This window comes from Balaenoptera borealis (assembly GCF_965194805.1).
Source record: "Balaenoptera borealis genome assembly, chromosome: 7".
NCBI classification, from domain to species: domain Eukaryota; kingdom Metazoa; phylum Chordata; class Mammalia; order Artiodactyla; family Balaenopteridae; genus Balaenoptera; species Balaenoptera borealis.
Genome location: NC_138864.1, coordinates 27,851,003 through 27,877,325, shown reverse-complemented (window position 1 = coordinate 27,877,325; position 26,323 = coordinate 27,851,003). Strand labels below are relative to the sequence as shown.

At 36.8% G+C, this 26,323-nt stretch overlaps 1 protein-coding gene across 1 annotated transcript in view; it reads left to right on the top strand.

Moving 5' to 3' along the window:
- SEMA3C (semaphorin 3C) overlaps nucleotides 1-26,323 on the top strand; it is a 192,658-nt gene that overhangs the window by 88,800 nt on the left and 77,535 nt on the right. Inside the window, exons 3-5 of the mRNA XM_082399365.1 lie at nucleotides 12,280-12,440; nucleotides 13,682-13,744; nucleotides 21,136-21,255. Coding sequence (XP_082255491.1) covers nucleotides 12,280-12,440; nucleotides 13,682-13,744; nucleotides 21,136-21,255 — 344 coding nt within the window. The remainder of the gene's footprint in view (nucleotides 1-12,279; nucleotides 12,441-13,681; nucleotides 13,745-21,135; nucleotides 21,256-26,323) is intronic.

The window sequence follows — 26,323 nt, the reverse complement described above, 5'->3', positions numbered from 1 at the left end:
TGATTTTTTTGTTTTTCCCAAGCCCCAGAGTTCAACTATGGCTAACTACCAGCAATTTAAATAGCATTAAAAAAAATAGCCTTAGCTTCTAGGCTTCTAACAGAGGCACTTGTAAAGTAAATCTTCCTTGGTTAACAGCTGTCAGCTATCAATGAGCTATAGGTAATTAAATTTGAAGATAGCTTTATGGCCCAGAAAAAGAGATAAAATCCTTGGACCAGAAAGGCTTAAGTTAATGCAGTTATTGCTCCCTCTGGTATTTGAATTAATGTAAGAAATTGATTATTTTCTAACGAAACAGGTAAAGAGGAGAACTGCCATTGTTTGCTACTTGCAAGTAAAATTTAGTTGATACTGTTTTCCCAGCTCAGCTCACACTCTTGGTTTTATTTCAACATACATTGGGAAGAGAAGGCAAAAAAAAAAAAAAAAAAATTTTTTTTTTTTTTTAAATAGTCATACTAAACAAACCATGGTGGAAAGAGTGAGGAGGTGTTAGGGGCTGTGAACACTGGAGAGATATTATCAGTTAGTAAGGGTTTAAACAACAAACCTCAATTCAAGGTGCCTAAAAAAAAGCAAGGATTTTTTTAAAAAAATCATGTATAACAGAAGTAATCCTGTAGTAGAGCAGTTGTAGGGTTAGTGCAGACATTGAATGATTTCTTATAGAACTCAGCATTTTTCCTAAATTTCTGCTTGACATTCTCAGATAGCAATCTTTTTGGTAGCAGCAACTGATGAAAGTTTTATATGCTCACTTACCAATGTCCAGAAACAGAAAAAGAAATCACCTGTTTTTTGTGCCATTTTTAAGACCCAAGAAACCTCTTCTAGTAACCTTGCCGAAAGCTTCCCTCTAAATCTCATTGGCCAGAACTAGTCACATGGTCATATTTTTAGTCACTCACTTGCTGGGGGATCCACTATGGTTGGCATATGGTTCCCTGCCAACAGGGAAGAAAAAGAAAATATCTGTTAGACAGAGGGTCAGTAATCTCTCCTGCCAAAAGGAGCACACTGATCTTCTACTGTGTGCTGGTGGAATATCCTTTGAGCTATGTATTAACATAACCAATTTATAGATGAGAAAATCGAAACCTGGGAGAAATCAGGTAGTTTTCTTAAAGTAACAGGTTAGTAAGTGATGAAACTGGGATTTCAACTCAGAACTGTCTGACTCCAATTCTGTACTCTCTCCACAGTATCACACTGCTGCCTGTACATCATGACTCACTTTGAGTTTCAATTACAAAGATACTCTTTTTGGATCTAATGATCAGTGCATCTCTGTGTTTTGCTTTTCACTTTAGACTTACTCTTTCTCAGAGCTTCCTCAGAGCTGTCTACTCTCTGAGCTTCATATCATCCATGAGAAGAATTGGAAATCTCTCCCTGCAGATTTGATATTTCTAATGACAAATTAGTTATCTAATTTTATATGCTTGTGGGACATTTCCACTTTTACTTGAATTTAATCTATCAACACTCAAGTAATCTCTTTACCAAAGAAATTTCCCTTTTGAATCTCTCAAAATTAGTAAAGCCCATGTTCATTTATCCTGTTCTTAGTTTACATCTTTGGAAGATAATTACCTCTTCCTTTTACCCAAAGACCAACTTCATATAAAAATCATTCCAAATCCTTTAAGTGATCCTCACATCAACTCCTCTCTTCCTTTCTATTTCTGGCAAATCAGGTCTTTATCATCATCATATCTGGAAGAGCATCTCTTAGTTTTCCAGTCTCACATGCCCCAAAATTATCCTACACACCAAATTATTATTCTTAAAAATGATTTATTATTTTACTGTCCTGCTCAAATAATTTGAGTAGATTCTACATGTGACAAAAACAAATATTAAATATATTAATACATATAAATCAGACAATTTAGTCTTCCATATTTTCTCCCTGTGTAAAGAATTGTTCTTCTTACTTGTCTGGCTGAAGCTTGAAGTCTTGTCCCAAGTCATAATAATAGGTAACCCATGTAACCCATGTCACTGTGAGACAGGTACTCTTTTAAGCTCTTGATGTATATTAACAATTTAAACCTCACAATACCCCTGTGATGTAAGGACTATTATTATCCTGACTTTAAAGATAAAGACACTGGAGTCTAGAGAGATAAAGGCACTGGCCAAGTACATATATAAATGAAATGGCAGAGCCAGCATTCAGACTCCAGTGGCTGGGCCCTAGATGCCACGAACTCAGTCATATTTTACTTCTTTAATCCGTGTATTTCACTGGAGAGTTATTTATTCATGAGGTATTTGTTGAATATCTATTCTGCACCCAACCAGCACCCTACAAATGATGTTTTACAGGAAAATTAGGCAACCGTGAAGTGAATCTCCTCCATAGGATGAAAAGCAAGCTTTATTAAACACCCTGGATTTTAGGCAAAATCAAAGGAGAATGTGTCTTCTCCAACCTTTGAGTGGCATTTGTTGCATTTTATATTCTCTCTCATGTTCTGAGCTCTTGGATTTTTTTCCTACTTCAGCAATAACCTCTGGTCTAGCAGAGGCTAACTTTTTTCCTGCACAACATCCCTCCACTCTTTTTTGCTGTCCTCGCGAAAGAAGGTGTTCCAGTTTTTAGGCCAGTCGCACCAGGGCTGCCAACTGCATCACCTGTCTGTCTGTGATATCTAGTGAGGCTCAGTAACTAGGTTAGCATGCTGCACAGTGCTCAGCATCTCAAATCTTTTATTTGCAAAGATCTGTCTTCCAGTTTCTTGTTTAAATGCTCTTTAAATGTCTTGTCTTCTTTCGTGAGTTACTTCTTTTTTTTAAAGTTTTTTTAATTAATTAATTTATTTATTTTTGGCTGTGTTGGGTGTTCGTTTCTGTGCGAGGGCTTTCTCTAGTTGCGGCAAGCGGGGGCCACTCTTCATCGCGGTGTGCGGGCCTCTCACTATCGCGGCCTCTCTTGTTGTGGAGCACAGGCTCCAGACGCGCAGGCTCAGTAGTTGTGGCTCACGGGCCTAGTTGCTCCGCGGCATGTGGGATCTTCCCAGACCAGGGCTCGAACCCGTGTCCCCTGCATTGGCAGGCAGATTCTCAACCACTGTGCCACCAGGGAAACCTCCCCCCCAACCCCCCCCCCACCCCCGCCATGAGTTACTTCTTAAGACTCTTCTTAAATACTTCAGTGACTTGTTAATGGTTTCTTCCACATAAAAAATCTTACACTTTGCTGTTACTGAGTGGAAAGAATGTCAGAGACTTTGATTTAAGATCCTGTGTTAGTAATTTTAGGAATCTAGCTCCTTAAGTTTAAAAAAAAAAAAAGAAAAAGAAAAGAAAGAAAAGAAAAAAGTAGGAAAATAGGCATCTATTTTTTTCTAATTTAATGTTTTCCTGTAATTAATGATTCAGAATTGATAATACTAACAGTAATAATTATTATAATTGATTGAATACTTCCTCTGTCGCTCATTTCAAATATTTACATGTATTCTATTGATTTCCATATGGACTCTCAGTAGAAGATACCATTATTGTTGCTTTTTACAAATGAAGAAATTAAGGCACAGAGAGGTTAAATAATTTGTTCAATGTCACAGAGAGTTCGGTGCCACAGGTGGTTTCATAATCACTATGCCGCTCCCATAGTATTTGTAAATTATTGACTAGATATAAAACCATTTGAAGGATATTATGACAGACATTCTGAACTGCGGTGCCCAGAGAACAGGTTAAATTTGTTGCTTCTCTATCTTCACACATGGGATATGGCCCAGGTACTCACAGAATATAGTTTGTGGCTGCCTATAAGGGCTCTTATACTTTTTAATTTTGGTTTAAATCAATCCACAGCCCTATCAGAATTTCTAGAAATGTGTTTGTGATTCAATGACTAAAAATTTAGAAATAGTTCATCATTGAAAGAGTATCCCTGAAAGCAGACTCTTCTGTAGAGTTTGTCACTCTCTTAAGATCATGATCAAAAGAACTCCTGAACTACTTGAATGGAAAAGTCTTCAATTGTGCAAAGGAGCATTTTGACTGGAAAGAAAATTGAATCTGCTATAATGATTACTGATTTTTTTTTTTATTGTCCTGGTGCATTCATTGTCTTGAGAGTTCAGCTATACAGACACATATTTAATGTAAAAGATTTTAAGTGAACATGCGTCACTGCCCATTGAGATGATAAAAAAATCTAAAAATTCAGAATATCTGAAAATTCACATTTTTCTTTTTTTTTTTTTTTTAAACATCTTTATTGAAGTATAATTGCCTTACAATAGTGTGTTAGCTTCTGCTTTATAACAAAGTGAATCAGTTATACATATACAATATGTTCCCATTTCTCTTCCCTCTTGCATCTCCCTCCCTCCCACCCTCCCCATCCCACCCCTCTAGGTGGTCACAAAGCACCGAGCTGATCTCCCTGTGCTATGCGGCTGCTTCCCACTAGCTATCTATTTTACATTTGGTAGTGTATATATGTCCATGACACTCTCTTACCCTGTCACATCTCACCCCACCCCCTCCCCATATCCTCAAGTCCATTCTCTAGTAGGTCTGTGTCTTTATTCCCGTCTTGCCACTAGGTTCTTCATCGCCTTTTTTTTTTTTTTTTTTTTTTCCTTAGATTCCGTATATATGTGTTAGCATACTGTATTTGTTTTTCTCTTTCTGACTTACTTCACTCTGTATGACAGACTCTAACTCCATCCACCTCATTACAAATACCTCCATTTCATTTCTTTTTATGGCTGAGTAATATTCCATTGTATATATGTGCCACATCTTCTTTATCCATTCATCTGTCGATGGACATTTAGGTTGCTTCCAGGTCCTGGCTATTGTAAATAGAGCTGCAATGAACATTGTGGTACATGACACTTTTTGACCTATGGTTTTCTCAGGGTATATGCCCAGTAGTGGGATTGCTGGGTCGTATGGTAGTTCTATTTGTAGTTTTTTAAGGAACCTCCATACTGTTCTCCATAGTGGCTGTATCAATTTACATTCCCACCAACAGTGCAAGAGTGTTCCCTTTCCTCCACACCCTCTCCAGCATTTATTGTTTCTAGATTTTTTGATGATGGCCATTCTGACCAGTGTGAGATGATATCTCATTGTAGTTTTGATTTGCATTTCTCTAATGACTAATGATGTTGAGCATTCTTTCATGTGTCTGTAGGCCATCTGTATATCTTCTTTGGAGAAATGTCTATTTAGGTCTTCTGCCCATTTTTGGATTGGGTTGTTCGTTTTTTTGTTATTGAGCTGCATGAGCTGCTTGTAAATCTTGGAGATTAATCCTTTGTCAGTTGCTTCATTTGCAAATATTTTCTCCCATTCTAAGGGTTGTCTTTTGGTCTTGTTTATGGTTTCCTTTGCTGTGCAAAAGCTTTTAAGTTTCATTAGGTCCCATTTGTTTATTTGTGTTCTTATTTCCATTTCTCTGGGAGCTGGGTCAAAAAGAATCTTGCTGTGATGTATGTCATAGAGTGTTCTGCCTATGTTTTCCTCTAAGAGTTTGATAGCGTCTGGCCTTACACTTAGGTCTTTAATCCATTTGGAGTTTATTTTTGTGCATGGTGTCAGGGAGTGTTCTAATTTCATACTTTTACATGTACCTGTCCAATTTTCCCAGCACCACTTATTGAAGAGGCTGTCTTTTCTCCACTGTATATGCTTGCCTCCTTTATCAAAGATAAGGTGACCATATGTGTGTGGGTTTATCTCTGGGCTTTCTATCCTGTTCCATTGATCTATATTTCTGTTTTTGTGCCAGTACCAAACTGTCTTGATTACTGAAGCTTTGTAGTATAGTCTGAAGTCAGGGAGCCTGATTCCCCCAGCTCCATTTTTCGTTCTCAAGATTGCTTTGGCTATTCGGGGTCTTTTGTGTTTCCATACAAATTGTGAAATTTTTTGTTCTAGTTCTGTGAAAAATGCCAGTGGTAGTTTGATAGGGATTGCATTGTATCTGTAGATTGCTTTGGGTAGTAGAGTCATTTTCACAATGTTGATTCTTCCAATCCAGGAACATGGTATATCTCTCCATCTATTTGTATCATCTTTAATTTCTTTCATCAGTGTCTTATAATTTTCTGCATACAGGTCTTTTGTCTCCTTAGGTAGGTTTATTCCTAGATATCTTATTCTTTTTGTTGCAATGGTAAACGGGAGTGTTTTCTTAATTTCACTTTCAGATTTTTCGTCATTAGTGTATAGAAATGCAAGCGATTTCTGTGCATTAATTTTGTATCCTGCTACTTTACCAAATTCATTGATTAGCTCTAGGAGTTTTCTGGTAGCCTCTTTAGGATTCTCTATGTATAGTATCATGTCATCTGCAAATAGTGACAGCTTTACTTCTTCTTTTCCGATTTGGATTCCTTTTATTTCTTTGTCTTCTCTGATTGCTGTGGCTAACACTTCCAAAACTATGTTGAATAATAGTGGTGAGAGTGGGCAACCTTGTCTTGTTCCTGATCTTAGTGGAAATGGTTTCAGTTTTTCACCATTGAGGACAATGTTGGCTGTGGGTTTGTCATATATGGCCTTTATTATGTTGAGGAAAGTTCCCTCTATGCCTACTTTCTGCAGGGCTTTTATCATAAATGGGTGTTGAATTTTGTCGAAAGCTTTCTCTGCATCTATTGAGATGATCATATGGTTTTTCTCCTTCAATTTGTTAATATGGTGTATCACATTGATTGATTTGCGTATATTGAAGAATCCTTGCATTCCTGGGATAAACCCCACTTGATCATGGTGTATGATCCTTTTAATGTGCTGTTGGATTCTGTTTGCGAGTATTTTGTTGAGGATTTTTGCATCTATGTTCATCAGTGATATTGGCCTGTAGTTTTCTTTCTTTGTGACATCTTTGTCTGGTTTTGGTATCAGGGTGATGGTGGTCTCGTAGAATGAGTTTGGGAGTGTTCCTCCCTCTGGTATATTTTGGAAGAGTTTGAGAAGGATAGGTGTTAGCTCTTCTCTAAATGTTTGATAGAATTCACCTGTGAAGCCATCTGGTCCTGGGCTTTTGTTTGTTGGAAGGTTTTTAATCACAGTTTCAATTTCAGTGCTTGTGATTGGTCTGTTCATATTTTCTATGTCTTCCTGGTTCAGTCTCGGCAGTTTGTGCATTTCTAAGAATCTGTCCATTTCTTCCAGGTTGTCCATTTTATTGGCATAGAGTTGCTTGTAGTAATCTCTCATGATCTTTTGTATTTCTGCAGTGTCAGTGGTTATTTCTCCTTTTTCATTTCTAATTCTATTGATCTGAGTCTTCTCTCTTTTTCTCTTGATGAGTCTGGCTAATGGTTTATCAATTTTGTTTATCTTCTCAAAGAACCAGCTTTTAATTTCATTGATTTTTGCTATTGTTTCCTTCATTTCTTTTTCATTTATTTCTGACCTGATCTTTATAATTTCTTTCCTTCTGCTGGCTTTGGGGTTTTTTTGTTCTTCTTTCTCTAATTGCTTTAGGTTCAAGGTTAGGTTGTTTATTCGAGATGTTTCCTGTTTCTTGAGGTAGGCTTGTATTGCTATAAACTTCCCTCTTAGCACTGCTTTTGCTGCGTCCCATAGGTTTTGGGTCGTCGTATCTCCATTGTCATTTATTTCTAGGTATTTTTTGATTTCCCCTTTGATTTCTTCAGTAATCACTTCATTATTAAGTAATGTATTGTGTAGCCTCCATGTGTTTGTATTTTTTACAGATCTTTTCCTGTAATTGATATCTAGTCTCATAGCGTTGTGGTCGGAAAAGATACTTGATACGATTTCAATTTTCTTAAATTTACCAAGGTTTGATTTGTGACCCAAGATATGATCTATCCTGGAGAATGTTCCATGAGCACTTGAGAAAAATGTGTATTCTGTTGTTTTTGGGTGGAATGTCCTATAAATATCAATTAAGTCCGTCTTGTTTAATGTATCATTTAAAGCTTGTGTTTCCTTATTTATTTTCATTTTGGATGATCTGTCCATTGTTGAAAGTGGGGTGTTAAAGTCCCCTACTATGATTGTGTTGCTGTCGATTTCCCCTTTTATGGCTGTTAGTACTTGCCTTATGTATTGAGGTGCTCCTATGTTGGGTGCATAAATATTTACAATTGTTATACCTTCCTCTTGGATCGATCCCTTGAGCATTATATAGTGTCCTTCTTTGTCTCTTGTAATAGTCTTTATTTTAAAGTCTATTTTGTCTGATATGAGAATTGCTACTCCAGCTTTCTTTTGATTTCCATTTGCATGGAATATCTTTTTCCATCCCCTCACTTTCAGTCTGTATGTGTCTCTAGGTCTGAAGTGGGTCTCTTGTAGACAGCATATATATGGGTCTTGTTTTTGTATCCATTCAGCCAGCCTGTGTCTTTTGGTGGGAGCATTTAATCCATTTACATTCAAGGTAATTATCGATATGTATGTTCCTATTCCCATTTTCTTAAATGTTTTGGGTTTGTTATTGTAGGTGTTTTCCTTCTCTTGTGTTTCTTGCCTAGAGAAGTTCCTTTAGCATTTGTTGTAAAGCTGGTTTGGTAGTGCTGAACTCTCTCAGCTTTTGCTTGTCTGTAAAGGTTTTAATTTCTTCATCACATTTGAATGAGATCCTTGCTGGGTAGAGTAATCTTGGTTGTAGGTTCTTCTCCTTCATCACTTTAAGTATATCCTGCCACTCCCTTCTGGCTTGCAGAGTTTCTGCTGAAAGATCAGATGTTAACCTTATGGGGATTCCCTTGTGTGTTATTTGTTTTTTTTCCCTTGCTGCCTTTAATATGTTTTCCTTATATTTAATTTTTGACAGTTTGATTAATATGTGTCTTGGCATGTTTCTCCTTGGGTTTATCCTGTATGGGACTCTCTGTGCTTCCAGGACTTGATTAACTATTTCCTTTCCCATATTAGGGAAGTTTTCAACTATAATCTCTTCAAATATTTTCTCAGTCCCTTTCTTTTTGTCTTCTTCTTCTGGGACCCCTATAATTCGAATGTTGGTGCGTTTAATGCTGTCCCAGAGGTCTCTGAGACTGTCCTCAGTTCTTTTCATTCTTTTTTCTTTATCCTGCTCTGCAGTAGTTATTTCCACCATTTTATCTTCCAGGTCACTTATCCTTTCTTCTGCCTCAGTTATTCTGCTATTGATTCCATCTAGAGTATTTTTAATTTCATTTATTGTGTTTTTCATCATTGCTTGATTCCTCTTTAGTTCTTCTACGTCCTTGTTAAATGCTTCTTGCATTTTGTCTCCTTACTATCATTATTCTGAATTCTTTTTCAGGTAGACTACCTATTTCCTCTTCATTTGTTAAGTCTAGTGTGTTTTGACCCTGCTCCTTCATCTGCTGTGTGTTTTTCTGTCGTCTCATTTTGCTTATCTTACTGTGTTTGGGGTTTCCTTATCACAGGTTGCAGGTTTGTAGTTCCCGTTGTTTTTGGTATCTGTCCCCAGTGGCTAAGGTTGGTTCAGTGGGTTGTGTAGGCTTCCTGGTGGAGGGAACTAGTGCCTGAGCTCTGGTGGATGAGGCTGGATCTTGTCTTTCTGGTGGGCACGTCCACGTCTGGTGGTGTATTTTGGGGTGTCTGTGGCCTTATTATGATTTTAGGGAGCCTCTCTGCTAATGGATGAGGCTGTGTTCCTGTCTTGCTAGTTGTTTGGCATAGGGTGTTCAGCACTGTAGCTTGCTGGTCATTGAGTGATGCTGGGTCTTGATGTTGAGATGGAGATCTCTGAGAGATTTTTGCCGTTTGGTATTACGTGGAGCTGGGAGGTCTCTTGTGGACCAGTGTCCTGAAGTTGGCTCTCCCACCTCCGAGGTACGGCCCTGATGCCTGGCTGAAGCACCAAGAGCCTTTCGTCCACACGGCTCAGAGTAAAAGGGGAAAAAATAGAAAGAAAGGAAGGAAGGAAGGAAGGAAGGAGGAAGGAAGGAAGGAAGGAAGGAAGGAAAGAAAGAAAGAAAGAAAGAAAGAAGCTATAATATAGTGAAGTAAAATAAAGCTATTGTAAAGCAAAGCTATACAGACAAAATCTCCCCCAGAAGCATATACATATACACTCACAAAAAAAAAAAGGGAAAGGGGAAAAATTAATATATCCTGCTCCCAAAGTCCACCTCCTGAATTTGGGATGATTCGTTGTCTATTCAGGTACTCAACAGATGCAGGCACATCAAGTTGTTTGTGGAGTTTTAATCCGCTTCTTCTGAGGCTGCTGGGACAGATTTCCCCTCCTCTTCTCTGTTCGCACAGCTCCTGGGGATCAGCTTTGGATTTGGACCCGCCTCTGTGTGTAGGTCGCCTGAGGGCGTCTGTTCCCCGCCCAGACAGGACGGGGTTAAAGGAGCAGCTGCTTCGGGGACTCTGGCTCACCCAGGCCGCGGGGAGGGAGGGGTACAGAGGAGGCGGGGCGAGCCTGCGGCGTCAGAGGCCGGCGTGACGTTGCAGCAGCCTGAGGCGCGCAGTGCGTTCTCCCGGGGGATGTTGTCCCTGGATCACGGGACCCTGGCAGTGGCGGGCTGCACGGGCTCCCGGGAGGGGCCGTGTGGAGAGTGACCTGTGCTCGCACACAGGCTTCTTGGAGGCGGCAGCAGCAGCCCCAGCGTCTCACGCCCGTCTCTGGGGTCCGCGCTGATAGCCGCGTCTCGCGCCAGTTTCTGGAGTTCGTTTAGGCGGCGCTCTGAATCCCCTCTCCTTGCGCGCCGCGAAACAAAGAGGCAAGAAAAAGTCTCTTGCCTCTTCGGCAGCTGCAGACTTTTTCCCGGTCTCCCTCCCAGCCAGCTGTGGCGCGCTAACCCCTTCAGGCTGTGTTCACGCCGCCAACCCCAGTCCTCTCCCTGCGATCCGACCGAAGCCCGAGCCTCAGCTCCCAGCCCCGCCTGCCCCGGCGGGGGAGCAAACAAGCCTCTCGGGCTGGTGAGCGCTGCTCGGCGCCGAGCCTCTGTGCGGGAGTCTCTCCGTTTTTCCCTCTGCGCCCCTGTTGCTGTGGGATCCGCGCTGTTAGCCGCGGCTCGCGCCCGTCTCTGAAGTTCGTTTAGGCGGCGCTCTGAATCCCCTCTCCTCGCGCACCAGGAAACAGGGAAGAAAAAGTCTCTTGCCTCTTCGGCAGCTGCAGACTTTTTCCCGGACTCCCTCCCGGCTAGCTGTGGTGCACTAACCCCTTCAGGCTGTGTTCACGCCGCCAACCCCAGTCCTCTCCCTGCGATCCGACCGAAGCCCGAGCCTCAGCTCCCAGCCCCGCCCGCCCCGGCGGCTGAGCAGACAAGCCTCTCGGGCTGGTGAGTGCTGGTCAGCGCCGAGCCTCCGTGCGGGAATCTCTCCGCTTTGCCCTCCGCACCCCTGTGGCTGCGCTCTCCTCCGTGGCTCTGAAGCTTCCCCCCTCTGCCACCCGCAGTCTCTGCCCGCGAAGGGGCTCCTAGTGCGTGGAAATCTTTCCTCCTTCACAGCTCCCTCCCACTGGTGCAGGTGCCGTCCCTATTCTTTTGTCTCTGTTATTTCTTTTTTCTTTTGCCCTACCCAAGTACGGGGGGAGTTTCTTGCCTTTTGGGAGGTCTGACGTTTTCTGCCAGCGTTCAGTGGGTGTTCTGTAGGAGCTGTTCCACGTGTAGATGTATTTCTACTGTATCTGTGGGAAGGAAGGTGATCTCCGCGTCTTACTCTTCTGCCATCTTCTCTCCGGATCTCACATTTTTCTTTTTATATATACATAGGCATATTGTCATTTAAATGACATTGCCTTCTGAACGACATGTAATGGAAAAAAAAGTAGGTCTGTTTCCAAGTAATTTATAGAAAAATATATTAAACTAGTTAGAATTACGTTGAGGAAGTAAGGTAAATATTCAGGGTAGGAAACAACAATCCTAAAATGATGAACGTATTGAGTCCAACCATAAAATATTAAGAGAGTCTAGGAAGACATTCACACCATCATTGCTTTTGTTTTTTGTTCAATCTACTCACTTGCTGTATTTTTTTGGGTGATTTATTTTAACAAGCTTTGAGCTGATGACAAACAGTAAACAACTGAGCTGAGGTCCTAGCAAAATGTGAATAATTCTGTAATCAAGTAGTACTACTATAAACTTTAACATTGCATTTGTGGATTTATTTATGTTTTAATTCAGCGTAGAGGCAATAAATAAAAATATCCACTAACATAACTGTTTTAAAATTAATTTATTGTAGGAGGAAAATGTATTTTGACTTTTCTGGTAAATATTTCCATAAGATAATTTTCATTAAAATAATGGAATCAAGATACTCAATTTTCACTTGTGCTATTCACTATTTCAGAGCTTCGAGAAACCAAGACCTCTGAATACTTCAGCCTATCTCACCACCCTTTAGACTACAGGATATTATTAATGGATGAAGATCAGGACCGGATATATGTGGGCAGCAAAGATCACATTCTTTCCTTGAATATTAACAACATAAGTCAAGAACCTTTGAGTGTAAGTTTATCATTTTCATGAGGGCAATGCTAAATTCCTAAGTGTCTTTTTCTTTAAAAGTTTCAAATACAATGAAAAAATTATGTGCATCATTAGAACAATAGAAAATACAGGTCGTGTATCAATAAATACTTGGAAATTACTACTTATTTCAAGGACTGAAAATATAATCAATTCAATTCTCCATGTCTAGTTTCATAGTTTTTAGCCATCTACAACTTGAAGCTAAGTGAGAAAATACTTCCTGTGTATACATACATCGAAAGGGAAAAGGAGAAGCATGGAGTATAGCATGAAAAATGGTCAGATTAAAGGACAGAGTACCTTGTCATCTGTACATAAACCAAGAAGGCCTTGAAAAGAACACAATTATTAAATGCAGTGTTCTTTGAAGAAATGTGGCCTATGCAACAGGGATTTGAACTGCACGGGTCCACTTATATGCAGATTCTTTTTGGTTGTAAATACTACAGTACTGCATGATACATGGTTGGTTGAATCTTTGGATGTGGAACTGAAATATAGGGTCAGTGTCCCTAGCCTCTGAGTTGTTCAAGGGTTAACTATATTTATCATTCTATTTCACAGCAAGGAAATAAATTGAGCTTCATTAAAGTAAAGAAATAAAAGTAAATTAATTATAAATTTATTACAGCAAGAACACATCTGACTTTATTATTTTAACAATGAGCTACAGGCTGACAATGAAAAAAAAAAATCATCCCCATCAGACTTGACCCAAGGCTGCAATGACTTAGCATGCTAGCACAGTATGTCAGAGAGAGAATCTTTATCCAGGTTATTTTAGCTGTTGAAGTACCTAGTTTGCAGTAAATTCACCAGCCTAGCTGTGTAGTTTACCAAAAAAAACCCAAGATAGCAGTATAAACATAAATTCATTGTGATATAAGCAGTTGTGAAAAGTGTACTATAAATCAGAGGGAGGGAAATATACATTATATTGTGCACATCAATAATTTCCTTATTTTAAAATTGTACCATTAGTAAATGAGCACATATTATAGAAAGAATTGTTGAAGGAAAAATTCATGGAACAAACAAAAACATAATTGTTGGAATAAAGTAATAAAATCTTTATTAACGAGTTCATAAAATGAAAGAAGAAATTTGAAATATAAATATAGAATTAAAGAAATCTGTTAGCATAAAGTAAATGAAGAGCACTGAGCTGTCATATATACAAGTGAGATTATGCAACCTTTATTTTCCTTTTTGAGCAGGTTTTCTGGCCAGCATCTACAATCAAAGTTGAAGAGTGCAAAATGGCTGGCAAAGATCCCACAGTGAGTGCTTAAAAAATCCAAAACTTAAATATTTAGTCTTTGAATTCATGTACTTTGAGTGCATCCAAGAATGAGACAAAGGGTATTGGTGTTTTGAATCCTCTGCTGGACACATGGTAAGAAATGTAAATGCAAAGTGATTGGAAATCTTAAACACTGTAACGTAGGAATTCCTGACTGGGTAAAAATTTCCTGCGTTGCTTTCATTATTGAACCCTGACACTTTTCATGATGGATTTCAGTAATAACCCCTGTTCAAAGTGGATCCAACCTGCAGAATTCTCAGCAGGCTGCTGAAATAATGATAATTCAAGTGTCTGGAGTAGCTCCCAGATACCATGTGGGCTTTTCCAAAGAAAGATTCTCGTCAAAAGGGTAGTGGTTAGCCAGCACATTCCAGAAGCATAAATCACCAGTAATGGCTGTTATCTTTGTTAATTAAAAATAACCACAGAAACAAAAATCAAGGCAGATACAAATATCAGTAAATGTTCAGTGTGCAATACTTTTACAAAATGTATTCCATATAAAGATTCCATATAAAGAATCAAGGAATAAATCTATATTGATTTCTACAAATGACTTGCTGAAACTGACACATTAAATTATTCTTGAATATTATAAAAAATACATGGAACAGCTCTTTAATGTGCACAAGTCATTTAATGTTTATAATGAAGCTTAGATGTCATTTCACCTTCTTGTCTCAAACTTCTTCCTTGTGGGAGAAGAAGTGTGGAAATGAAACTTTTATATTTTATTGATTCTTAGCAGTTCAGAACAAAGTTCTGAAAAAGCCTGGCTTAAGGCAGGACCACAGCAGACTCTGGAGTGCAGATCTCTGGGTCTCACCAGCGGGTGTTTTGGCAAGAGTGCTCACCAGGAGTGACTCAGCTCAGGGTTTCATTGTTTTAGTTTCATAATTCACCTTATAAGAGAAAATTTTAAATGGGCAAAAGGAGCTCACAGGAGCATATTTGCTACCCACAGGATCTGTTGGACCACAATCGAAAAGGAAAAAAATCCAGAAAAATGTGAAAGAAACATTCAAAAGAGTACATTACAATTGTTTTCTAGGGAACCAATAGCAGAATGAAGTATAATGTTGTGGAAAAGGCACTTTTTTTTTTGGTCCCCTGAAGCTATGATTTCAATAATTTTGCATGAATTAAACTATTTTCTTTCATCCTTTAATGTAGAGATTTTTCCCATTGATGTTTATGCGATCATGTCTCACCTTTTGCCACAATAATATCCTGTGGTTGTAATTACTGGATTTAATTGTTCTTTGTTCAAAAAAATTTCTGTGTCCCATTCATACAAACTGCCACAGGCAGAATATATAGGATTTAGATACCTTTGCACATTCTCTTTCCAAAAATTATTGTTGATTTTCTGAAGAGTCTTAGCCAAGTCATTTGATTTCTTTCTCCCTTTGGCAAAGTAGAAATGCTCTGTTATTTGCTTTCTTATAATTAGACGTCATTAGATGAAATCTTCAATACATGCTTACGTTTTCACGTAGTTTTGTCATGCTGTAATATCATTCATGGATATCTTTATATTCTGCCACACGGCCAATCAGAGGTAACTGGTAGTGGACTCTGTTGTAGTACAGCCAACGCTGTTGGGTCCTGGGAAATAATAACCAAACTAACTTTCAAATATATGTTCTGTCTATGCAAGAGAAGAGAACGTTGACAAATTCATCTCGCTTAAGGCATGTGAGGTACTTACAAACAAGTGTCCTTTAATCAGGATACCAGTGGCAGAAAAATGATGCTAAATAGAAGTTCTATAGAACAACATTTTAATTACACTTCTCAATGAAACCAAATATTTAAGAATCTCTTAGCTCTTTTGGAATAAATATCATCTAATTACTTAATATTTCATTTTTTAAAATACAGGAACTGAATATTTTAATTTGTACAAATCAGTTAATTGAAGTGAAGGAACCAGAGGTAAATAAGGTGGAGTTCCTAACTCTAAGAGTCTTTACAATATACTGGAGATGATGAGACATATATACAATGATTACCAAGTAATACTAGCCAACACTTAATGGAATGGGCCAGGTGCTATTCTAAGTGTTTTATTTTAATCCTCATGACAATGCTGCAAGATGGACATTATTGTCGTCATCCACATTTTTAAGATAGATAAACTGAATCACTGAGAGACTAAGGAACTTACCCAAAGCTGCACTGCCTGCAAGTGGGAGGCCTCTGTCCGACTCAGGCACATATGGCTCTAGATCTTTTTGCTCTTAGTTGATAAAACATGCCACTTCTCCGGGGAGAATATGATAAATGCTGAGGATACACACAAAAGACAAAGAAAAAATTCATTGCACCTGGGATATTTAGGAAAGGTTTGATAGATTTGGTGGCAATTATGCTAGGTCTTATGTTAACTTTTCCCCTTATTCTAGTTCATTAATACTGAAATTCAAATAAGTTGTACCCTTTCTCTCTTTCAGCCTTTGGTGCAGGCTACATGTGATTCTCTTCTTGTTGAATTACCTTCCCATCTTTTTAGCCTGGAAATCATCTACTCATCCTTTCAAATAACAGTGCAGATGTCACCTCTCTGGAGAGTCCTTTCTTGCCACCCAGGACTGGGCTAGCTGCCCCTCCCTGTGCGTGCACCTGAAACACTCTAGAACTTATTTCACTGCATTTTTAGTGATTGGATCCAGTGCCCAGATCTGTATCTAGGCACTTCATGAAATTTCAACAAGATCTGGAAAAATGGAGATGGAAGCAGTAAGCATGGGGATCTATTCCAAGTACTTTTCTCAGGTTGGGGGTAGGACACAGTGGATACTGAGTTATTAATACCTTTAGATTAATAAGTTTATAATAAATTCATTATGCACAATTTTTAAAGGTATATTTTGGTTAAATTAACTTTTTTACTTTTAAATATTATATTAACCTTCTACTAAGAAAAGCATAAACTAGTGACAAATTTCATATTTCTATAACAATTGAAAAAAGCCCATAGAATCAAACATCTCTTATTCCTTTAGATTTTTTACTTATATCAAACTTTAATTAAAGCTATAAAAATAATACTCAATTATTAGAAAATAATGCAATATAATTTAAAATTTGATCCCAGGTAATGTGTATCATAATACTATATAATAAACTAATGTTTATCAGGAAAATAAATTATCATGGTGGGAATATAGCTTATTGTCTGCCTCAGCTAAGAGAGTATAACTTACCTCCCAATTTCCCTTTTTGCCCCTATTTATTCACATTCCTACATGCTCTATTTATTTCTGAACATTAATATTTTATTCATATGCTAAATAAATTGAGCTTAAACAATAACACATGCTGTCAAACATATCCAATGAGATAGAGGATAATGAATGTGCTAAGTAAATACTGTATGAGATCATTGAAAAATTAAGCATGGTTACATATATTTAGACCTATATGCATTACATACACACAACGTCAAACTTGATTTATTAATTGTAGAATATCAGTTTCCCTGTTTCTGTGACCAGAGGATCCTAAACTATTTGAAAATATATTTTCTTTAGGAATACATTTATCAAAATACCTTGATATATTCCCCAGACCAAGAAGAAAAAAATTAAGAGGTATTTTTTTTTCCATTGCATAGTATGGACCATGAAGAGTCAATATTTTTAAAGCCCTATTAATCTGAGCTCCAGGATATATTATTTTAAAACATCTATTTTAAAATTATATAACTAATACGTGTTAACACAGAAATTTTTGAAGGCCTAGAAAAGCATGCAGAGAGCAACAGACAACAATCTCTTATTAGCTCTCTGACCCTGGAGACTTAACCTCTCTGTGTCTCATTTTTCTTAACTGTGTAATGGGCTACTCATAAAACCTACCTTATTGGGTTATTAAGAGGATTAGTGAATTAATATTTGCAGAGAGCTTAGAACAGTACATAGCACATAGTAAGCACACACTGTTAAGTAAATAAAATAAATTACACTACCCAAACATAATAACTTAAAAATTGGGGATATATTCTTCCAGCATTTTAGTATATGACATGTATATGTATATACATAAAATGGTATTACATTCTGCGTAATGTTAGCAACTTGAGTTTTCATTTAGCATTGTACCTTGAAATAGTTTTGAAAGAGAATTGAGCAATAAAAAGAAAGCATCCATGGTATTGAATTTCACTGATGTTTCATTCCGCAAACCTTTTGTGGATGTCTACTGTGGTCAGGACCTGTACTAATCTCTATGCAGGACAAATTCCCTGTCCATTACACAGGGTTTGTACTGACAATTGGAACTGAAAATATATATGAAAGAATCTAATACCTAACACTGGGTATATTTATTATGTGCCAGACACTGTTCCAAGTGCTTCAGTAGTATACTGCTTACAACAAATATTATCATCACCATTTACAGATAAAAAGATGGAAGCACAGAGAGGCTAAGTAAATATCTCAAGTTCAAACAGCTAGTAAAAGATAAAGCCAGAGTTTGAACCCAGGTCATCTGGCTCTGAGATCTGTATGCTTAAATTCACTCTCTGCTGCCCATCATGCTATGGCATGATGATAGTCCAGTTCTAATTGCCTCTCTGGTTTCATCACACAATAATCCTCTGTCCTCTCTAGGCATTATTCCCCAACTAAATCCTGCGCTATCATGCCTCCAGTTTTTCTGTTCATGCTGTTTTCTGTTGGAATGTTCCTTTCTTACACTTTTGCCTGTCAGAATCTCTAGCTTATTCTGCAAGTTCCAGCTCAAGTGACATCCACTCTCAAACCATTACACCCACTTCAGTATCACTCATTTCCTCTTTCTTTCTATAGCATACTTTGAAAAATATAACCCTATTATAGCATCTACTACAGCCTGATGTATTCTGCTCCCCTTTCTCTGAAAACAGGAACTGAATCTATTCATTTCAGTATTGCTAGCACCATATACAGTGCTTTCACAGAATGAGTTCAGTAAATAAATATTTTCTGGATGGACTTGACACAACTGCAGTGGTCTAGGGCAGAAATAATGTGGACAGAAACTAAGCACAATGGAGATGGAAGGGACCTAGAAAATGATTTACAATAATTAAAGCAATTGATTTATTTTTCCTTTCATGTTTTTCTCTTCGGGGAGGCTTTGGAGGAGCACAGTAAAGCATCACCAGATAGTGTGGGAATTAGTCTTCATGGTGGAGGGTAGCCATGATTCAAGACCCAGAGTTATTTATTAAACCTAGAGCACTTCATTTAACATTTTTGAGGACTCAATTTCCTCATCACTAAAATGGGACTGAATACTTTAACTGGAACATTGCTGTGAGGATTAAAAACAGCTAACATCAAAGGATTAAGAGCTCTGTAAATATTAATAATTGTTATAAAAACTTCCCTGTAACAACTATGGAATTCTCACCCAATGACAAATTATAAAGTGGTTAAAAGTACAAGATTCAATGTAAAACACGTCTGTGTTTGAAAATCTGTGTTACCTGTTTCTAGCTACATGACCTCAGGCGAGTTAACTAAACAAGATCTAAGCTTCTGTTTTCTAAAAGGGGTTGAGTTGAAAAATCTGAATGAATATAAAGTGCCTAAGTACATATAGTTTGCTCAATACATGTGATCTATAAATGTAAAAAATCAAACTTCCTGGGAAGTAAAAGGGGTTAAGTATATAAAATGATTATTCTAATGTCTAGCACATAATAAATTTTCAAAAATATTAGCCATAATAAGCATATATATAACAAATATGTTGATATAAACATATACATGAAACAAGTATAACCTGTATTCGAAATGTAAAGACAGAACCTATTATTAATAGAATTAGATCGAATTCGTGTTTTACGGGAAAATGTTATATACAGAATCCCAGAATGACTGGACTTGGATGTGAAAAAAATAAACACAAGCGTCATTGCTCACAGATACCCTTAACATAGGCATACTATATATACACCGTACTTCATCTATGCTTTTTCTCCAGAGAAACACATTTCATCTGCAGTTATGTAGTCAATTTCCAGGTACCTCTATAAACAGGTGTCAAGATACAGTGACACTATATATTTAACAAAAATCCTTAATGTCTTAAAATAAAAATAAAGTGTATAGTCTGGTCTGTAAGGATAAATTTATTTAACAGCAGAGTTGGTGATTGATGATTTGATAATATAAATCCATAATAGAAACATGTGTATACAGTTACTACATATGAAAATAAACATATATTTGGTGGCAAGTAACAATGAGTATAAAAGGAGAAAATGATGAGAAAATATAAAATAATATTGACTTTAAGTTTCTATTTTAGCAAAGTTTTTTTTTTTTTTTACTTTTCTAATAATATAAACAATAAATGTGTATTATAAAAATTTAGTAAAATACATGGTACCTAGAAGAGAAAAAAAAAATACACTGTATGACCACGCATGGGAAAACCCCTGTTAGATTTTGACATATTTCTTTATAAAAATTTTTGTCTCTGATTTCTAACATTATTTTTAATAATGTTCTTTGCTAGATCAATGACTTTGTGAAGGGAACCACATTCAACCTCAGGCTTGATTAATGTGTAGTCAGCAAAGGATAGTGACCCTGCAAGTGTATAACATGCAAGGGTTAATTCAGTTTCAGAGATCTGCATTTGGTGCTGACCATGTTTATGTATTTCTGCAAAGTCATAATCAACTTATAATTACCATAATTATTTTGCATTCCATTGAGTGAATAAATGACAGCCTTTCCAATGGTTGGATTGGGAACAGGTGAGAAAGGAGTTTTGGGGGAGAGGAAAGTATTTTAGGGTATCAAGAGCAGAGAGATCCAGGATTCCATTATTTTTCATAGAAAGCAACAATGCTGGCATTTTGTTTAAGGTTTGCTTTATTCACCAATTATGAAGGCCAATAGTGTTTGCCACTGTAACTAATGATAATATGGACCTTCTATAAACACAAGTTCATTCAAAACATGTTTATATAATATGTGAGGGTGCGTGTGTGTATGTGTAATGTTTTGAGGAAAATCTGAGCAAACAATTTGGTGTACCTTTCAATTTCTAAACTTTCTCAGATAAAGAGTAAGCTCATAAAGTTTCAGAACATAAAAAAAAAACATAAAGTTTCAGAACATAAAATTTTTTTTAATGTATTTATTTCAGTATATAAATACTGAAATACGAGAAACATATCATTTTACTCATTATCTGGTAAACTACCTTCCTCCTAAAATACACCATGTTCTCTTGTTATCTCCTAACAATAATTAAAAAGGACAGAAAGAAAAATGTATAACAAAGTATCACAGTGATACTTAGAAATAGCTATAAAAGTCATTCGGTTACTAACTGCTTATTTACCTATTGTTTTAGCATGGCTGCGGGAATTTCGTCCGTGTAATTCAGGCTTTCAACCGCACGCATTTGTACGTTTGTGGGAGTGGTGCTTTCAGCCCGGTCTGTACTTATGTGAACAGAGGGAGGAGATCAGAGGTAAGTGTAACAATTTGTCATTCTTAGTTTGATGTTAGTGTCAAAAGACTTCTTACAACTGTATTTAACAGTAAAAACTTGGAAATATCATTAATGGCCATAAAAAAAGTTTCAAGCCCTTTAAACACAAAATATATTACATTTGGTTCCTGTCTGCCAGGTTACTTAAAGTGTAGCCTTTTGCCTTCAATTAAATATATATGTTTCTGAATGAAAAAGCTGCAGAAGATAAAGGAAGGAGAACGGTATAATTTCATAATTACGCAGAGCATAAGGCATTGATAATATTTGCTCCAAATTATAGAAATATTGTAGTATAAACTCACTTTCTCAAATCTATTTTAAGTAATTTCTTATTTATTATATTTTAAATTTGGTAAATTTTTATGAGGTAGACACCTGTAAGAGATGTATAAAGCAGGATGACAAGTCCCTTAGCTGAAAAGAACTTTATATAATTAATAAATCATACTTCCATTTTAGACCAACATTGGTCTACACTAGGCTATTATAGCTTTATTTTTACATTGGTTAAAATGATTTGGGGTTCTGTGAACAAAAGCATTTACTAAAGACTAAATACATAGCTAATTGTATAGTCAAATATAAGGCTGGTTGAACTTCACCTGTGATATTTAAGACTGTGTTTATCTCAGTTCACAATTATTGACTAAGGAAACTACGCATTAGATCAAAAGAGTTTTCCTTATTCTTTTAATGAAACATGTTGCTTTACTTAATACAAGTATTTTAAAACTGAATTCTTTCAAATTAACTTGCTTTTGTTTCATTATGCAACTTAAATCTAGAAAGTCCAGTTCTTAAATAATACCTTAATTCAATTTTAGAGATTAGAATTGTAAAAAAGGATTAAATATTGCTACTGATATACTTAATTAAGTTTATTTTTCTTTAACAAGGATTCATCCACTTTAGTACTAACATAATTGAACAATGATTTCCTCTAGTCTTTTATTATTAAATTTTTTTAAGACATGTAATTTATATGCATCTATCTTTCAGTGAATAAAAAGCCATTTAAAAATAAATGAGTAATTATAATTTGACCCCAAATTGAGCCATTTACAAGTAGTTTAAGGTGATATGAAATATTAAAATTCTTAAAGAAAACTAAAGCTATGCTTCTTGGAAGAGTACAGTTGGCTGCATTGAGCTTGTCATTAGAACCACATGCCTGTGATCAGCTGATTAAATAAACTAGTGGCCCAGACGTCTGCAGTCTGTCAGACACTCCACTGAGCGCTGTGCAGTCACTGTACAGGCCAACTGCATAGCGGTTTTCATATTTTAAATAAAATCATTTTCCCATGTACAAATTGCCCACTATACACTTCAGGGTTTAATTGGGAAGTTAGTCCAAAAAATAATTCCCTTTGGAAAACCAGCATGGAATAAATTTTAATCACTTTACTAAATATGAACTACTTTAGTCTCACTTCAAAAGATGTGTTTCAAAGGGGAATCATTTCCATTAATTAATCTCTTTAAATAATATCTTAAGAGCCTATTTAAGTGTGAAAAAGATTATGAAATTTTAAGCTTTTTGTTTTCCTTAATAGTCAACTCAAGTCAAAGTGTTTCACCACAACATCATTTTTATATATCTGTAGTATATAAATAATAATATAAATATAGAATGCACAGTTTTATCAGACATCTTATGTATTTATTTTCTTTAGTTTAGAATGAAAGATCACATGATGCAGAAAGTTATATTTTGAGAGAATTCTCCTTACTCATCACTAACATTGTATTTTGTAGTGATCAGAGGTAGTACTTACTGCTAACACCCTATGTTAGTACTAAGATATGGCAGTTTTCATGTATCTGAAACCACTTTGAAAGTGAACCAGGTTAGGGTGGCACACTCATTAAGTATTCCTGTTTATTTCTGAGACACTATCTACCATCTTTTATCTGCCTGTCTAATAGCAATTCATTGGTTCTCAGAGAACATTTTATAACCCTACTTCACATTTGGAACACCACGCACTTTCATGAGACTCTATGGCCCTTCCGTTATTTTGTGAGACTGATTCAGAGCTTTCCTAGAGCAATTCAATGGTGTCCATCCAAAGAGCCTACAATCTTTGCTACATAGATTCCTAATCATAGTTCTTCTCTTTTATCCACTGTCTTCTGTTTCTGGAAAAAAATGAAGCAACACAAGTAAATGATGACTTTAAATAATGAATAAAGCATTAATAAGAAACAATTATTGGTTAATTGTGCTGCACCTTCTTGGAATGTTACCTCTCATCTCTGGTTGATTTTATCAGATGCCTCCATAACACCAGTTCCCATAGTTGAATACTGTTTAAGCCCTGGATGCTGCCGCTCATCAAGCAGATAACCTTGCCTTTGACTGACCAAGAATATCACAGGCATTCAAATTATGCCATGTGCTTTTTGAACAAAATTAATCACCAAACTTTTCTGTTTATGCATCTTTTTGTAGCTTTTCTCTTGTCAGAAGAATAGCTGTGCATTTTCCTTATCAAGAAAGTTCTCTGATCTTTAGCCTTCACTGTTTTACGTCTTCATTCCCTTTCCCCTGTATTTACTCTTTTTTTCTTGTTCAACAATAAGTTTTCTTTCCTGTGACGTTTTTTCAACTCTTCTCCTTTCTCCTTCTTTTACTTTATCACAAAACTTCTCGGATTAGTAGGCTATATTTTCAGCTTTTATAGTCCTATTTTCCATGTCTTTCATTAAACCTTTCTAATCTAAATTTCATTTTCACCCATTAACTGAAGCTCTTCCCTAATGACCAAGATTCTCAGTGATCAAATGGACTCCCCCTAATCAGCATCCTTTCTCCTAGACCAATCTATGACATGTTGGTCATGCCCTCTATTTTTCAGTGCTGTTACTGACATCTATAACCATGGGACATTTTCCCATGCCTTCTTTCCTGATTTTTCACCACGTACTCTCTTTCTGGTCCTATTTTTTCTCTTATTGATTCAATCTACAAATATGTATTTATTTAATAAGAGTAATGGCAGAAACAAAATCATTTCAGAACTTGTAAGCTACCTTTAAGATACTGGTCTTTGTCCTGTGTCCAAGAAGAAGCAACTGAAACAACCGTAAGCAGAAAGTGCCATGAACAGAATTGTGTTGTCCCTTGTATTTTACATTACATTGATGCTTTTGTTGTTCATTTTTTGTTTGTTTGTTTGTTAGCTTCTTTAATTATAAAGTTGCCATGAACTGAGATGAGAAACAATGAAGAGAACCATGTCTGAGGTTAAAATTATGAGCCTGGGTTTGATTCTGTTGATTCTGAGATGCTGCTGAAAGATACAAGTAGAAATATCAAGTAGGCAGCTGAATATAAATTTGTCTATATAAATGTTTGAGTAATTGTTTCATAAGAGTAACTGAAGCCCAAACAAAGTGTAGGTTTAATCATGCAGAAAGAGTATAGTATGAAAAGAGTGATTATGACTGAGACTTCAGGATCTCCTAACTTTAAATGGCCAGATGGAGGAAAAGGGATCTCCAAAAAAAGACTAAAAAGAAACAACAAGAGGAGAGGAAAAAAAAAAAAAAAAAAAAAGAGTATGTTGGTTCTGGGAATAAAAACAAGTCATTTAAAAAAGATAGAAGTGGACAACAATCTCAAATACCATTGAGAATCCAAGAAAGAAGAGGTCTAAAAAAATAAGCACTCAATTGTGTACATGATAGTCATTAGGGGTCTTGCCAAAAAAGGGTTTCAATAGAGCAGTTGAGGTTGGATGCCCAACTGAAGTGGATTGAGAAGAAAGTGAGAACTCAGGAAATGGTGATGAGTATATGTAATTCTTTAAGAAATGTGATTCTCAAGGAGAGTAATGTATAAGAGCTGAAGGGGTTGTTGAAATAATGTTGTAAAGGATCCAGTTAATGAGATTAAAGAACAAGTAGGGGACTTCCCTGTTGGCACAGTGGTTAAGAATCCACCTGCCAATGCAGGGGATACAAGTTTGAGCCCTGGTCCGGGAAAATTCCACATGCAGAGGAACAACTAAGCCTGTGTGCCACAACTACTGAGCCCATGCGCCACAACTACTGAAGCCTGCGTGCCTAGAGCTCGTGCTCTGCAACAAGAGAAGCCACCGCAATGAGAAACCCGTGCACTGCAATGAAGAGTAGCCCCCGCTCGCCACAACTAGAGAAAGCCCGTGCGCAGCAACGAAGACCCAATGCAGGCAAAAATCAATAAATAAAATAATTAATTAAAAAAAAAAAAAAAGAACAAGTAGGGATAATGGAAAGTATAAGTTGCCTAAGAAGACTGGATAAGATAGGATCTGAAACACTGGTGGAAGGATTGGTCTCAGAGTAAGAGAAATATTTCCTCTCATGTATTAGTGGATGTATTAGCGTATAGTTATGTATTTGGTAGTGAGAAACTGATGCCTCATTTAAGGGCTTCACTTTCTCAGCAACATGGTTGTCAATCATATGAGCTGAGAATAAGTTGGTAGATTTGACAATAGTGGCAATGGTTTGAAGTTATCAATGGAAGAACCAGTTGACAGAGTGTCTTTGAAAGGTTGCTGAGCAGTGTAGAGGGTTCATTTTAAGTTGGTGATCACAAATCTATACTATGTTGAATACACTTTGTTGGATAACCTTTGGCAAAATGCTTAGAAGTTTGGAGGCAGGTGTGGAGAATGTAGATAGATGTGTCTTTACAGGCTATGGGTGCAATGAAAAAAATCACAGATTCAAGGAAATTAATATGGATATTTTTGCAAAAAAACTTAAAATTAAAAAGCATGGAATCTAAACTGGTTAATAAAGAAAGTCAAGAAGATAGAAGGCTGATAAATTGTAAAAAATAGAAAGGGTTCTTAGGCGATGAGTTTGAAGAATTGTTGCAGGGTGCTTGAATTAGTCATTATTCACGTGGATCACATCCCTTCCTGGTGATGACAAGATCTAGACTATCACCGTGTGAGTGCAAGGAAGCCATGCAATGGAGAAGGAAGTCAGTGGCGAGCAATCTGGTGGTGCCTAAGCAATCTCCTCAATTCCTGCAGTGCCAACTGTC